General features: G+C 42.0%; 2 protein-coding genes across 9 annotated transcripts in view; one reads left to right on the top strand and one right to left on the bottom strand.

Moving 5' to 3' along the window:
• LOC117961253 (kinesin-like protein KIF13B) overlaps window positions 1-12,066 on the bottom strand; it is a 41,159-nt gene extending 29,093 nt beyond the window's left edge. For 2 of the 7 annotated variants that reach the window (XM_034899789.1, XM_034899793.1), the window contains exons 1-11: window positions 11,860-12,066; window positions 11,009-11,091; window positions 9,555-9,648; window positions 5,117-5,129; window positions 4,928-4,988; window positions 4,136-4,228; window positions 2,617-2,797; window positions 1,639-1,726; window positions 1,358-1,492; window positions 511-623; window positions 151-262 (exon numbers count right to left, since the gene is read on the bottom strand). In XM_034899789.1, the coding sequence (XP_034755680.1) occupies window positions 151-262; window positions 511-623; window positions 1,358-1,492; window positions 1,639-1,726; window positions 2,617-2,797; window positions 4,136-4,228; window positions 4,928-4,988; window positions 5,117-5,129; window positions 9,555-9,648; window positions 11,009-11,091; window positions 11,860-11,876 (990 nt within the window). In that variant the 5' untranslated portion in view covers window positions 11,877-12,066. Of the gene's footprint in view, window positions 1-150; window positions 263-510; window positions 624-1,357; window positions 1,493-1,638; window positions 1,727-1,840; window positions 1,899-2,616; window positions 2,798-4,135; window positions 4,229-4,927; window positions 4,989-5,116; window positions 5,130-9,554; window positions 9,649-11,008; window positions 11,092-11,653; window positions 11,732-11,859 lie in introns of those variants that run through there. The other 5 variants (XM_034899792.1, XM_034899794.1, XM_034899790.1 and 2 more) reach the window with 4 other exon arrangements.
• A 208-nt stretch (window positions 12,067-12,274) lies between these two features.
• The window catches only part of elp3 (elongator acetyltransferase complex subunit 3), a 25,585-nt gene continuing 25,129 nt past the window's right edge, over window positions 12,275-12,730 (top strand). For both annotated transcript variants that reach the window (XR_004660357.1, XM_034899811.1), the window contains exon 1: window positions 12,275-12,424. Coding sequence is in view for 1 of the 2 variants with exons in the window: in XM_034899811.1 (XP_034755702.1) it covers window positions 12,403-12,424 (22 nt within the window). In the remaining variant the exon portion in view is untranslated. The remainder of the gene's footprint in view (window positions 12,425-12,730) is intronic.

Below are 12,730 nucleotides of genomic sequence, written 5' to 3'. Positions count from 1 at the left end.
ATTGTTGGAACCAGTCGTGGATCTGTATGATCAGGTGTCTGAGTTATTGTTGGAACCCGTTGTGGATTTGTATGATCAGGGGTCTGAGTTATTGTTGGAACCCGTTGTGGATCTGTATGATCAGGTGTTTGTGTTATTTTCAGTGTGTACCTTGAGCAGCCAGGTCAGCACAGAGTCTCTGTAAGGAACAAACTTGGTCCTGTTCTTCCCTGCTCCCTGGTCAGCCAAGGCCGAGATAACTAGACCCAGAGTGCTGAGGGACCTGGAGGGAGACACACGGTGGGGGGATATTTATCTTTGTTAGTATTATCTCTGCCGCAATAATTACATTCCACCATGCTAAGGTTCACCATGCCGGTCAACCAAACTTCATTATATACACGTTTATCTCATATATGATTTGCACATGTGTACATTCAATCTTCAATCACACCCACATATAACTTTTCAAGAGTTATCTCCAGACTCTTATGGAGAGAGCAGGTCTAGACTGTAGGTCTTTTGACTCACTTATTGATGTTACTCCCTTCTTTCAGCCGCTCCCCCGCTGCTCCGGTCTTGGCTGCCCTCTCGCTGCCAGCCAGATCCACCAGACTCAGCTTGCTCACCTTCTCCCCGCTCGTCTGGAGCAGACACACGGCGACACACATGAGACGTACGTGATGGTAAGCTTTATTTCTAAACTCCCTCCATCCTTTTCAGTCATTGCGGAGAAAAACATTTCTGAAGAACAGATGCAAATCTGGAGATTTATTTATTTATAACCTTAAATGGTCATTTGGGTATTTTTAAACCTGGACAATATTTCCTCATGCATAGGTGTCTAGGTGACGGATGGGAACAAAAAGTCTTTGAAATTGGTATTGAGCGAGAACCCTGTAGTTAGTAGAGTTACTATTTTAGATGTCCTATTGTCTGTACAGTCATATGTGTCCTTTTTTATGTCCTAAGATGCTTCGATGATCTAATGTTTATGTTTAATGTTAACTTTTCTGTCTCTTTGGGCACAGTAAAGTGTATTCTATTCTATTCTAACTGCCACAAAACAGGCCGTCAACAGGCCGAAACAGCACTTTAAGTGGACGGAAGTTGAAGATGCACAATTGCCCATTAACGTTAAATTGTAGCTTGTTCTTGCATAAACTAGACCAGCTTCAAATATTGTTGTTCCCATTGGTAACTTAAACAGGGTCCAGGTTGAAAAAAGAAAGTTACCCTATTAGAGATTAATGGATCATGATGTTTGCATTCAGCAGAAACTACAGAATAGTAAAAACACTACATATGACTGAATTTAAGGTCAATTAAAAAAAAAAATCCTGTTGTCAACTGTTGATGCTGACTGTGTGTGTCTTACCTTAGACTGTAGGTCCATGAGTGTGTGTGTGAGGATGATGTTGAACACAGCGTGAGATCTGCTGCTCTCTTCATTCATATTTGTGGCGGCCACGGTGCGAGATTTATTTCCTTCCGACATCAGAGACTCTATGTCCTGTCAGAGACACCGGCGCCACAGACAAACACACGTCTCGTCTGTAAACCATACTTTATAAAATATCTCGTTCCCCTTGGAAACACAGTGTCATGAAAGCAAGAAGAAAATCAGAGCAGAAATTAGAGAGAGACTTCATAAGGTACCTTGTAGCAGGACACAGCCAGGCGGGACAGACCATCAACATAAGGCCCCAAAACTTTGTGCTCTCTTACTCTCAGCGCTTGGCGATTTCTACAGAGAAGAGACAGTTAGCAATCCGATGTCCTCAGGTCCTGTTCTGTCTCACCCTATTGCAACGATGATGAATTGATGCAATATTTGTTAAATTCATACAATGTGTCGAACCATTCTGAATGGAGTATTGTGGTGCTGAGACATCCCAGCCTACCAGTATACCCCCCAGACTTAAGAAAAAAAGTCTTTGTTTGGTGAAAGAACACTAAGTATTTACATTCTTTTCTTGTAATATCTTTCAATGAAAATGGGAATAATGAGTAAAACATTATCATTCCTTCCAATATAGAGAATTGCAACTAGATATTTTCCGTATATAATGCAGTCCTAAATTGGTTATTCAACAACGAAGCATTTTTCCATGCTCAATGTGGTCGGTGCCTTAAAAGTATCAAATTTAATAACCAGCCCTATCGAAATATGACTGCAAAAGTACAGCATAGAATCCCAAATATACTAGGATTGTCTTAAAGAATGCAGGGTCTGGGTGTTCCCTGCATACAGGACGTCCCCCCCCAAGAGGTTTTAACAGCCCCAAAGGAAAATCACCAGCACCAAAATGACAAGAATTGAGAAATAAAATAGTTATTCTAATCCTCTCTAAATGTGTTTAAGAGCAATGTACCAAAACAACCTATTGAACGAACAGAACATAAACGTCAATGGGAGCGCTTATCTTAAATTTTATCTCCAGAGTCGGGCTGTGTCAGATTCTTCTGGAGATTTCTTTTTTACTCAAGCATAATATGGATTTTTCTTTATTAAATTGTCAGAAATAACAGGAAAATGCATAGATTTCTAAGGTTACACAGACTCATTGCCTTTACTGTACGTGGACTGATCATGCTTACTGTTGTGCATAGTCAACGAGACCAAACCTTCCTCACCCTTTGGGGTCGAGCAGGTCTCGGACCTTCTCGTTGTAGATCTCCATGTAGGAGACCTCCACGGTGAAGCTCTCCCCCTCCCGAGCCTCCTGCACAGTCCGGCCGAACAGGGAGCTGCAGAGCCGCGGGATCAGACCGGGCTGCTCCGATGAGCCCATCATGGTGTAAGACTTCCCAGAGCCTGCAGACACACAGCTATAGTTCACATAGATTCTGGGCAAAATAATCAATACACAATTCAATCGATTCTTACAAGATAAGTTAAAGAGGAAATAGAAAAGAAGGGAAAAAGAAGCGTTTTATGGTATAAGAAAGTCTGTAAACACAGTACAATGAAGAGACCTATATTAGCTGGTCACATGGGTCCCATTTAACATGAAAAACTGCAAAAAGAATAACCTAGTTAAAGATAAAGTCAATTTAGAAAAAAAGAAGTCTTAATGTATATGCTAGAGACATGATAGGTTTTGAGGAAGATGGAGCTGTGGAAGCCATTGAATGATCAAGGCATAGTCATACTGTATATTAAATCAATAGCATTTTGCAGGGTAATGCTAATGATTATGGAAGAGAAAAAAACTGTACCCAGAAGTGTGAATAACAGATGAACCACAGCACCTCTTAAGTTTTCATGCTAATTCAATAAGGATGAATTAACACTCCAGGGTGCAACTGAAAATGACTTAGTCTGAGAGGCAGAGTTTCTAATGAGGTAGCATTGCAAAATGAGACACCCTCGAATAAAAAGCAGAGTGCTTGTTGAGACAGTCTGAGAATGTCAGGACATTCATATTTGGTTTGTTAGAGAGCAAAGGTGATCCAAAGTCAGAAAAAGATCCCTTGAACACAGAGGTTCCCATAAAGTTTATGGATCTATGGATCGAGATAGATAGAGAGCACCAGTCTGGAGTGCATGTGGTCTTAAAGTGTCACTACTTTCTTTTGAAGAGTACGATCAATTTTATCAAACATAAAAACATACGCAAAGCCACCAGACTCCATGTAAAAAAATTGTAATTTTGGACGTTTTAAACCATCACAACTCTATCTGAAGACCATTATGAATGAAATTTAAGGCTCATATCACAACATTAAAAATCTAAAGTCAGTTGTCAGAGTGGGGAAACATTGTCAGAAACAATTCTATGATTTTCTCATTAGCATTATATTACTGGTTTCTAGATTGGCTTGCTATATACGTTGCATGTTGGTCTCATTTGTAGTCCTAATACTGCCAATTTTATTTGGACTACAACAACACAGAATTAAAAACAAAACCAAAAAAGAAACATTAAAGCACTGCGGGAGCCTTTCAATGAGCATTAGAGGCAGCGTTACATGGACTTAGGAAAATGAAGACCTGTTGAAATATATTTAAAAACTTAGAAAACAATATTTCAGCATAATTTAAGACTTTTGTAAGGCTTAAAGTTTTGATTTTGAAATGGTTTACGTCTTTTTAGACTTTAACCGACCATGGAAAGTCTGTAAGGGCTAACACTGCAGGTGTACATGTTACCTGTCTGTCCGTAGGCAAAGATGCACGCATTGTAGCCCATGAAGGCGCTGTCCAGCAGACTCTCCCCGAGGCACTGGAACACTACATCCTGACCTGCACAAACATCCCAAAACACACCTGAACATCTCAACGCACACAGACCGCAACACCAACTACACAACTAACAACATTAGTAACAAAGCAGAGTGGAGGAGATACTAAAGGGGAAAAAAACAAGACAACTTTCTTCTTATCCAGACATGACTAACTGTTCCCTCTTTTTCTATACATGACACGACTCAATTCCAGATTGTACTGTATAATTAAATGTCTCAGAATTAACTGTTGGTAAACCAAACAAAAAATCTCAGAAAAATATTGCATTTAGACAATTGAGTAATAGTTGTTACAGGCATATACACAGCCTAAATAGACCCGTGGTTATTATGTTACACAGGCTGGTGAAATATTAATACTCGTCAAATTGTTTCTTTTTATGCAGACCTAATTAAGCCCCTCTGTGGGTTTATTGCATCCCTCCTTCACATCTCCTTCATCAAAAAATAGAAAAGAAACCTAGCAATAGTTTTGTTCTACCCATTTACAATATGCACGGCGGCAGAACTACTCTCGATGTAAACAACGTGTGACTCTTTATCTTTGTCCCTTTCTTTTGACTCCATAAATAGTTCAGAATATCAGGAAACATTTGGTCAGGAAATAAGTTTAAGAAGCAAGTCACCAAGCGGTGTGAAAAGCTACACACAAGCTAAAAACAGATGCAAACAGGGTGGAGCCGCTGTGGACACCAACCTGCAAACTTGTCTTTCCGAGATTCATCTATTGACCAGAAGCAGTGGTCGTAGGCAAAAACCTGAAGAGAACACACAAGACACAAGAGGCTGGATGCCAGTTTACAGCTAATGCATTGCTGGATAGTACGTTAACAAATGAAATGATTACAGTCATAGAATGATCTTGTGCATGTAATGTAATACTCACCTTTGGCTGATTTCTGAGGGCAACAGAGAGAAGAAATAAAGAAAATATCAGTCTACAATTATTGTTAGAATAAACGTGAAGATGTCAACCAACCTAAAAACTATTTTAGATGGTACCGTCGGTCCATCCCAGGCCTGTGGATTCACCCGCCAACACAGCAAGATGTCTCGCCAAGGCCAGAGAATGCAGAAATATTTCACATATACACATAGTATATTTCACATGGCAACACTATCAACACCGGCAACATTCGTTCATCTGATATTTTGGTCCTGGTAAGAAGCACTTTTGGAGATTCAAAGCAAAGCTAAAGTACATTTGCAGGGAAGGAAAGGCAAGAGCCCTGAGGCTTTTTTATTCATTCAATAATATTACTTAAAGTCACTTTTTAGACAGTTACACACACGCTGCCCAGGGAGTGGTTGTTAAGGTGGGGTATACCAACATTTTCTCAGTATTGGACTATCACAAGCCTGCTTCTCTAACCTGTAGGCCGGTGGTCCCCAGCCCTGGGGTCACAAGAAAAGTATTTAGTTGGACGTGGATGCCTAGGGATGTCATGATCATGTTTTTCCCTTAAACATTAACTACAGTATGTCTTTCTGGACGAGTATTAACTTATTAAAATGAATAATATGTCAATGCCTTGACCTGTTGGGTCTTAACAGATACTTGACGTTCACGAACTAAGAAAAATACAGCATATGACACTGCGGTGCAGGAACAGCAGAGCTAGCAAATACTGAAAATCTGACACGACCCCAGGTCAAAGTCAGTGGAGTAAGCAGGGACAGATTCAACGGTACAAAGTCAAAAGGTGTTTTAATTGTAGTGGAGAATAAAAAAATCTGTCAAGCTGGCTAATCCTCTTTGGCTCATTGGGAATCAAGTGGAAAATGTGACACAGCACAAAGAAGCTCAGAGTGAAAAGATTGTCCCTGTGACACAGGCCAAGCCTCAATCTGTGCATTCATCACAGAGCACTTCCCGACACAGTCACTGCGTCTTAGGTTCACCCCGGAGCAGCCAACAACAGTATCCCATGCATCACACAGTCGACAACACATTCCTGCAAGCAAACGTCAAATTTAATTATCAAACATGTTCTATGCTGCAGAGCAGCTTCACCGTGTTGTCCTTCGGCAATGTAGGATTCATGAAACCAGCACTAGTCACATGGTGTGACTACCTGTACGTAGTCTATATCGACGATGTCTCGTTTACGGGACTGTTTCGGCGGATGGCCCTCACCTTCTGCTTTCTATGAGTTGGCATTTTAAACTCCAGTGGATTCGGGAAACCTCCTCTGAGCTAGAACCAACAATCATATTATATATATTTGGGAGTAAAAATCTCATCACATACTTGACAGCCATTTTAATTCCAGAGCTTGCCTACCTCTGTGCACATGTTCCACCAAAACAAGCGCCCTACCAAGGCTAGCGTCGCCCAAGGCGATACTGATCAGTTGAAAGAAAAGCCAGATAAACCAGATCAGGTTTTTCTCCCATCCGGGAATGCTGTGTGGACTAGCCAGCCCTCCTCCACAGCGCTGTAGAGGAGGGTCCCCTCTCCGCTACTTTGTTTCTCAAAATGGACAAAGTGCAATTGAAGGCGCTGTCAGTTTAACAAGGTGCACCATGGAGTCTTGTCGGAGCCCACATCCTTTACCTTTGTTGTCTGTTTACAAAAACTCACTCCAGAGGAAGGTAAAATGTTGCATACAGAGAAGCAAGAGGATTTTCCAGTTCTGTTGTTTCCCTGTAACCTCTGACTCGGGCAGTGGTGTCTGGAATAGTCAAGCTCCAGGCTACAGGTAAGCTAACGTTACCCTGTGTCTACAGCCCCATGCTACCAGCTGGCAAGTCGCACTGGGTCTGTTGACACCCCTAGTAAATAGGCAACTATTTGCTAACAAGTTTCCAGGGTGATGCTAGTTCAGGCTATGCAATCCTCACATTGGCTGTTAAGCTTACATAACACACCAATATGTGGTATTAGAATGCTGCTCTATAGAGATGAGGTGGAAATCATCTAGAATAAAGACTAATATTGGTTTAAGGATCACAAATCTCCTTCACCTGAGCTTCCAAACGCTGAAAACAAAACTGTTTTCAAGCAATCTGCCTTTCTCTTATTCTTAATCTCATTTCCAAACAGCCATTTAACATTCTGAAATACAAACAAGTCTATTTGAGTTGGTCAGCCATTCTGTGAAAATGTGAGGAACACAGATTGTTATATTTGTTATAGTAAGATCTATCATACCTATAGATACACCCAATCTCCAGGGAAAGTGCGGTACCATACGTAACTCAAAACACACACTTCTTCTTCACTCAGACAGAAATATCAATTTGGGGTTCATAAAAAAAGCTGCAAATGTAGTCACGGCAACACACTGAGGGAGGCTGTAATGAAACAAGGCCTCCCTATGTGGGGCTATGCTAGTCCATGAAAGAGCAACATTAAGTCTCTCCTTGTCTGGCAAGGGCATTCCTGAGATAACTGGCAGAGCCTCGCAGCTCCAAGGAGTCACTAAAGAGGAGGGTCAGCAAGTCTATGACCAACAACACACAGGCCTACACAACTAGACTGATCCAAGCAGGTTGATAATACACAGTCCTTCTGGGTGGATTCTGTACAAAATACAACTTTTTTTCAGAGACGTTCTTAAGGATATAAAACAAGCAAACATTTGTGATTCCATAGACAGATAAAAGAAACTTCAAAGTGGAGCTCTTCCAATAATAAAGGCTCACAACTCCCGTTTCGTTCTGCAGGGGCCGATAAATATTCCAGCAACAATACAAGGTCTGTTCACAGCATGTGCCGTCAAATGGGATCCATGAAACTATGCTTTACAGTCCGGTGGACTATTGGTCTGTTCCAAAATTATTACAGCGGACTCAAGGCTTTATTAACCACCTTGAGGGTCTGACAGCTCCTGCTGTATTCCTGGTTGCAGCTACCAAGGGTGCCAATTCATATCAGCACCCCCTGAGGCTAATGCTGCAATTTAGTTAAACCTGTAAGGCAGAGAGCTGACTAAGCACAAACCTTGAAGAATTGGCTGGCGAGCGACTCCCCCCACAAACAAAGCTTTTCTTTAACACAGATTATGCTCGTAATACAACACTCCATTGGGAAACTAATCAAGAGTTCCTTGATGCAGTAACTGATGCTTCCCAATTTAAATCAAATACTTGCTGACTGGCTGCTTAAGATCTGTTTACTTCGCCCCTTTGTGCTTTTCAGAGATTTTGGAAGTAATTGTCTGTGTTGCACTGAGCCGGTAAAACCTGTTCACATTGAGCCCCAAAGGGCAGCTAAAGCATGTCAGGGCAGAAGAGACAGACACAGATACATACACACACAAAAATGCATATGACAACTATGAAATATGAGACTCTCTCTCTCTCGTTCTACAAAGACAGATATTCCTGCTCTGTCTAACTCGAGGGGTTTGCCCCATGGCATATTTACTGAGCAAGGTCACTTGAGAGGGGGCCGGACCCTCCAGGGAGCATCCACCTGCACTGGCCTGACCCACTGTCTGACTGACGGTATGGAGGAGAGAGGAGGACTGCTTTGGCAACAGAAACACTGGAGACAAAACATTCCCACCCACGACATCTACCATCTTATTACTATTTTGATCAATTACACTGATGTGAGTTGTAATATAATATTAAACCAAAGACTAATTCATTTAAAATATCCGTCTTAATTCTTGTCCTCTTTTGTTCTTTTTGCTTTAAATCATAGCTTAGCTGCCTGAGCAGGACTGAGCTGGAACAGACACGCTGTTGGTAGGAAAGGAATGATGCAGAAAGGACACAGAGGGAGGATGGGTGGGGTGAGGGCTAGATATGAGCTTCTTCCAAGCAACTGGGTGCTAACTTGACGGGCTGGTTAGAGTCTGTACAAATTATTCTGCCAGCAATCCTGAGGGAATCAAGTTAGTGGAATTCCTATTCTTTAATTACTGTGTGTATATACACTGGAATAGAGCCAAACATTCACTTGCTACTGCATAGAAATGGGTTCAATTCCAGGTAGTGGTAGACAAGACAACAACCACTAGAAACTTCCAATTCTGTTTTAGTCTCAAGTCAAGACTAACAAACCCTGAGTCAAGTCCTGGGTAAAGACCAACAAGTCCTGAGTCAAGTCCTGAGCAAAGACTAAAATGTCCTGAGTCATGTCCTCAGTAAAGACTAACATGTCCTGAGTAAAGACCAAAAGGTCCTGAGTCAAGTCCTGAGTAAAGACCAACAAGTGCTAAGAAGTGTCCAAGTTATGTGAATCCAACCCAAACCTTTGCCATTTTCATTGAAAAATGTCATGCTGCTACAGCGGAAGCTGAAAAAAAAGGTAATTAAATTAGAAATAAAGTGCCAAATGATAAAGCAGTGTGTGAAACTGTGCAGCTTACCGGGGGTCTCCTTTGTTCATGTTGGTGACGGCCGGATGCAGAACGGTCTGGTTCCCCTCCATCTCCACCACACATCTTGTCTTTAGATCTTTTTCTGGATTCAAACAGAAGTCAGCGAGAGAAGGGGTGTGATTTAAAGATGCTTCTGCCTGCAGTACTATCAGTACCAGACTGATGCTCAGTGAACGGGCCTAATTAAGTAATTTGTGGGCCTAAAAAAAGCTGTATAATGTACTGTGAACAGAAATGCATTTGCAAAAGAGCTCTCCAAAATTTAAAATGTATTGTTTTAAAGTTGAAATAGCATGTACTGTATACCTTGGTCATCCTAACTGTCCTAAGTAGTCACTGACCCAAATGTTACCACTGAACAACAGGTGGCGTACATCACCTGTGTGCCTGTTCCTCCTGATCGTAACACAAATGGCAACATGGAGAAGCAGGAAATAGTTTTATTGGTGGTGATTCATCCAGGACTAGCCTGTGCAAACATTACAACCACTTCACTAATCTCCGAGCACACAGTAAGGAAAAACAGGTTCACGGGCACTCTTCCTCATTCCTACGTACTGCACAAGCTTTTCAAGGCAGGGAGAGCGTTGGAACTTCCTGTCGGAGCAGGAATCAGGGCACGTGTGTCATGAGATGTTCCACTTTTACCCCTAATTAGATGTATGGGCAGTCCAAAAAACCCTTGTGGGAACACAATTGGAAAAAGTGATATTTTATATTACATCAGTGGTGGAATGTTATTAAGTACATTTAGTTACTTAAGTACAGTTAAGGGCACATTTGAGGTACTTGTACTTTACATACTTTGTTTTCTTTTCAAGCCAATTTAATAGACATCTTTAGTTACGTTACAAAACATAGAAAACAAATGTAATTCAAAGGAAATCGATACTTGACCAATACAGAAATATAAATGCAGTAGGTAGGAAATCGGGGTAAATAAGGAAAGAGGTATACTGTAGACCAAAACATAGGAATGGAGTTGGAATGTAAAGGTATTGTTTTATACTGTTTAAGTTATTGTAATACCTGAAAGAATGTTTTCTGTATTTGCATATCTATTTGTTTTGTAATAATTTGACATTGTGAAGTAGGGGCAGGACATAATAAGCTGTCTGCTTCAGCCTGCTCCTTTTCAAACTTTATTTTTTATTTGGTTTTCTGTCAGGATATGATGCCACTGTCCTTTCCACAGTTTTCCATTTTCTACACCCCAGGCACTCTGGCCAAAACCTTTCCAAAGAGGGGCAGACTAGACCTTTAGGAGCCTGACTGTGAGAAACAAACTCTATTAAACACAGGAAAGAAGGCTCTAGTGTTGGGAGAAAACTATAAATTAACCCTGGCTTCACAAACCGAAAGGGCGGGGGGGGGGCTGTATAAGTGGCTGTAAGGCCAATTATAACTGCAGTGTCACAAGGTGTCTCTGACATTAAACTCACCTCTCCTGTTCATTGGTCGCACACGGACAGCGACCTTTACGTTGGAGTCATTGAGGCTGCTGTCCTCCATGGTGCCACCTGACCTATGGCAAATAAATGAATAGACACACGTAAATGGGGGGGTGCAGTAGCTCAGTCAGTTGGGGAGTTGGGTTGGGAACCTTTGGGAGTCCCCATACGGACCAAAGCAGTTGTGGTGGACTGGTAGCTGGAGAGGTGCCAGTTCACCTCCTGGGCACTGCCAATGTGCTCTTGAGCAAAGCCCCAACTGCTAGGAGTGCCTTTCTAGGGACAGCCCCCCCCCCCCACTCTGACATCTCTCCATTAGTGCCTGTGTAGGTACTGTACATGTGTGTGTAATAAGGGCCTGTGTGTGTAATAACAACAGTGTAAATTGGAATTTCCCCTTGTGGGATTAATAAAGTATATTATTATTATTATTATTAAAACCAGTAATAGTCTTACTTTAAGCTTGCAACTGAACACAGCTTTGTTGCGCGAGACCCAAGTATTGATAAGCACAGTAGACCACTGACTCATGCTTATAACACTATATGTAACCTCCAAGCAGCAGACACACTTCCATTAAGACAGGCTAACAGGCTAGAGTAAAGAGTAAGTAAAACAGTAAAGAGAAGGACAAACCGTGTGGAGGAGTGCGCAGTTGTTCCCTGTCCGACTCCCACACCGGCAGCAGCAGCTAGCCTGGGACGCTAACGACAGCTGGGTAACAGCCAGCATACAGAGAGGGGTCAAACGTTTTCAGAAGTCCCGCTGGTAAATGAACCTGGCCCCGGTACAGGGTCCTGGGACACCCTGCTATCTATTTGGAAGTCTAAAAAAGCACTTGGGGCAGCGCACAGTTCATTCCCTCCGCTCCGCCACCTGTTGCATTTCCTGAAACTTCCCTCTGAGATCAGTCAAGCCATGTCAACTCGCAGCTAATGGGGATTTGCTGTGAGATTTAAGCTTCCAGGTTCCCAAGTTGCGCTCTGCTCTGTACACACTCGCCGGTTGGTTTGAGAGGGAACTCAGCGCCCCAGTGTGGATCCACTTGCATTACAAGTCCGTGTTTTTCGCTCAAGGGGAGTTGTTAAAAATATGACAATAAATCGTATATCCTCAGGTAATGCTTATTAAACTGATACAACTGTTGACGGCTTTACCCTCGGAACCTTTAAGAAAGTTGACTACTCAGCTGTTTGTTGAACACGGAGAAAGAAGCCTTTACGCTATTTTACGACAGTTTCACATGCCGTACGACAGAAGCCGTGTCTGGACGCAACGTTGAGTTGTTTACTGTTTCTGACAGCCTTTTCGGGTTTAAAACAGATGCACTTTCGCAAACCAGCATCCAACCGTTGGAAAATTGGACTGTGTGCATCAAGGAAGATATGGGGAAACCAAAGAAAAAGAGTAAGTGTGTGACAAGGTGTTCAAAAAGTCTGAAATGACTTTCTAAACCGGGGTCAGACTGGCTTTAGCTTGTTGCTAATGCTATCTTCAAGTCTTCATCACACGAGGACAAAGATTCGAAAATACTCCGTACCAAAGCCTGAATTCATCCAGGTATTGAAAATGGGTTTTATAAACTGAACCTCAGCTCAATATATTATCTAACGTTAGCTAGCTAACACGAACTATAACGTTAACGTTACCTGAAGCTTTTTGAGCCTTAGTGGTCCCCTAATACTGTATCTGAAGTCTCTTTATATAGACCTT

The sequence above is a fragment of the Etheostoma cragini genome, chromosome 18 (genome assembly GCF_013103735.1).
Source record: "Etheostoma cragini isolate CJK2018 chromosome 18, CSU_Ecrag_1.0, whole genome shotgun sequence".
Taxonomy (NCBI): Eukaryota; Metazoa; Chordata; class Actinopteri; order Perciformes; family Percidae; genus Etheostoma; species Etheostoma cragini.
This window is presented reverse-complemented; position numbering and strand designations above follow the sequence as displayed.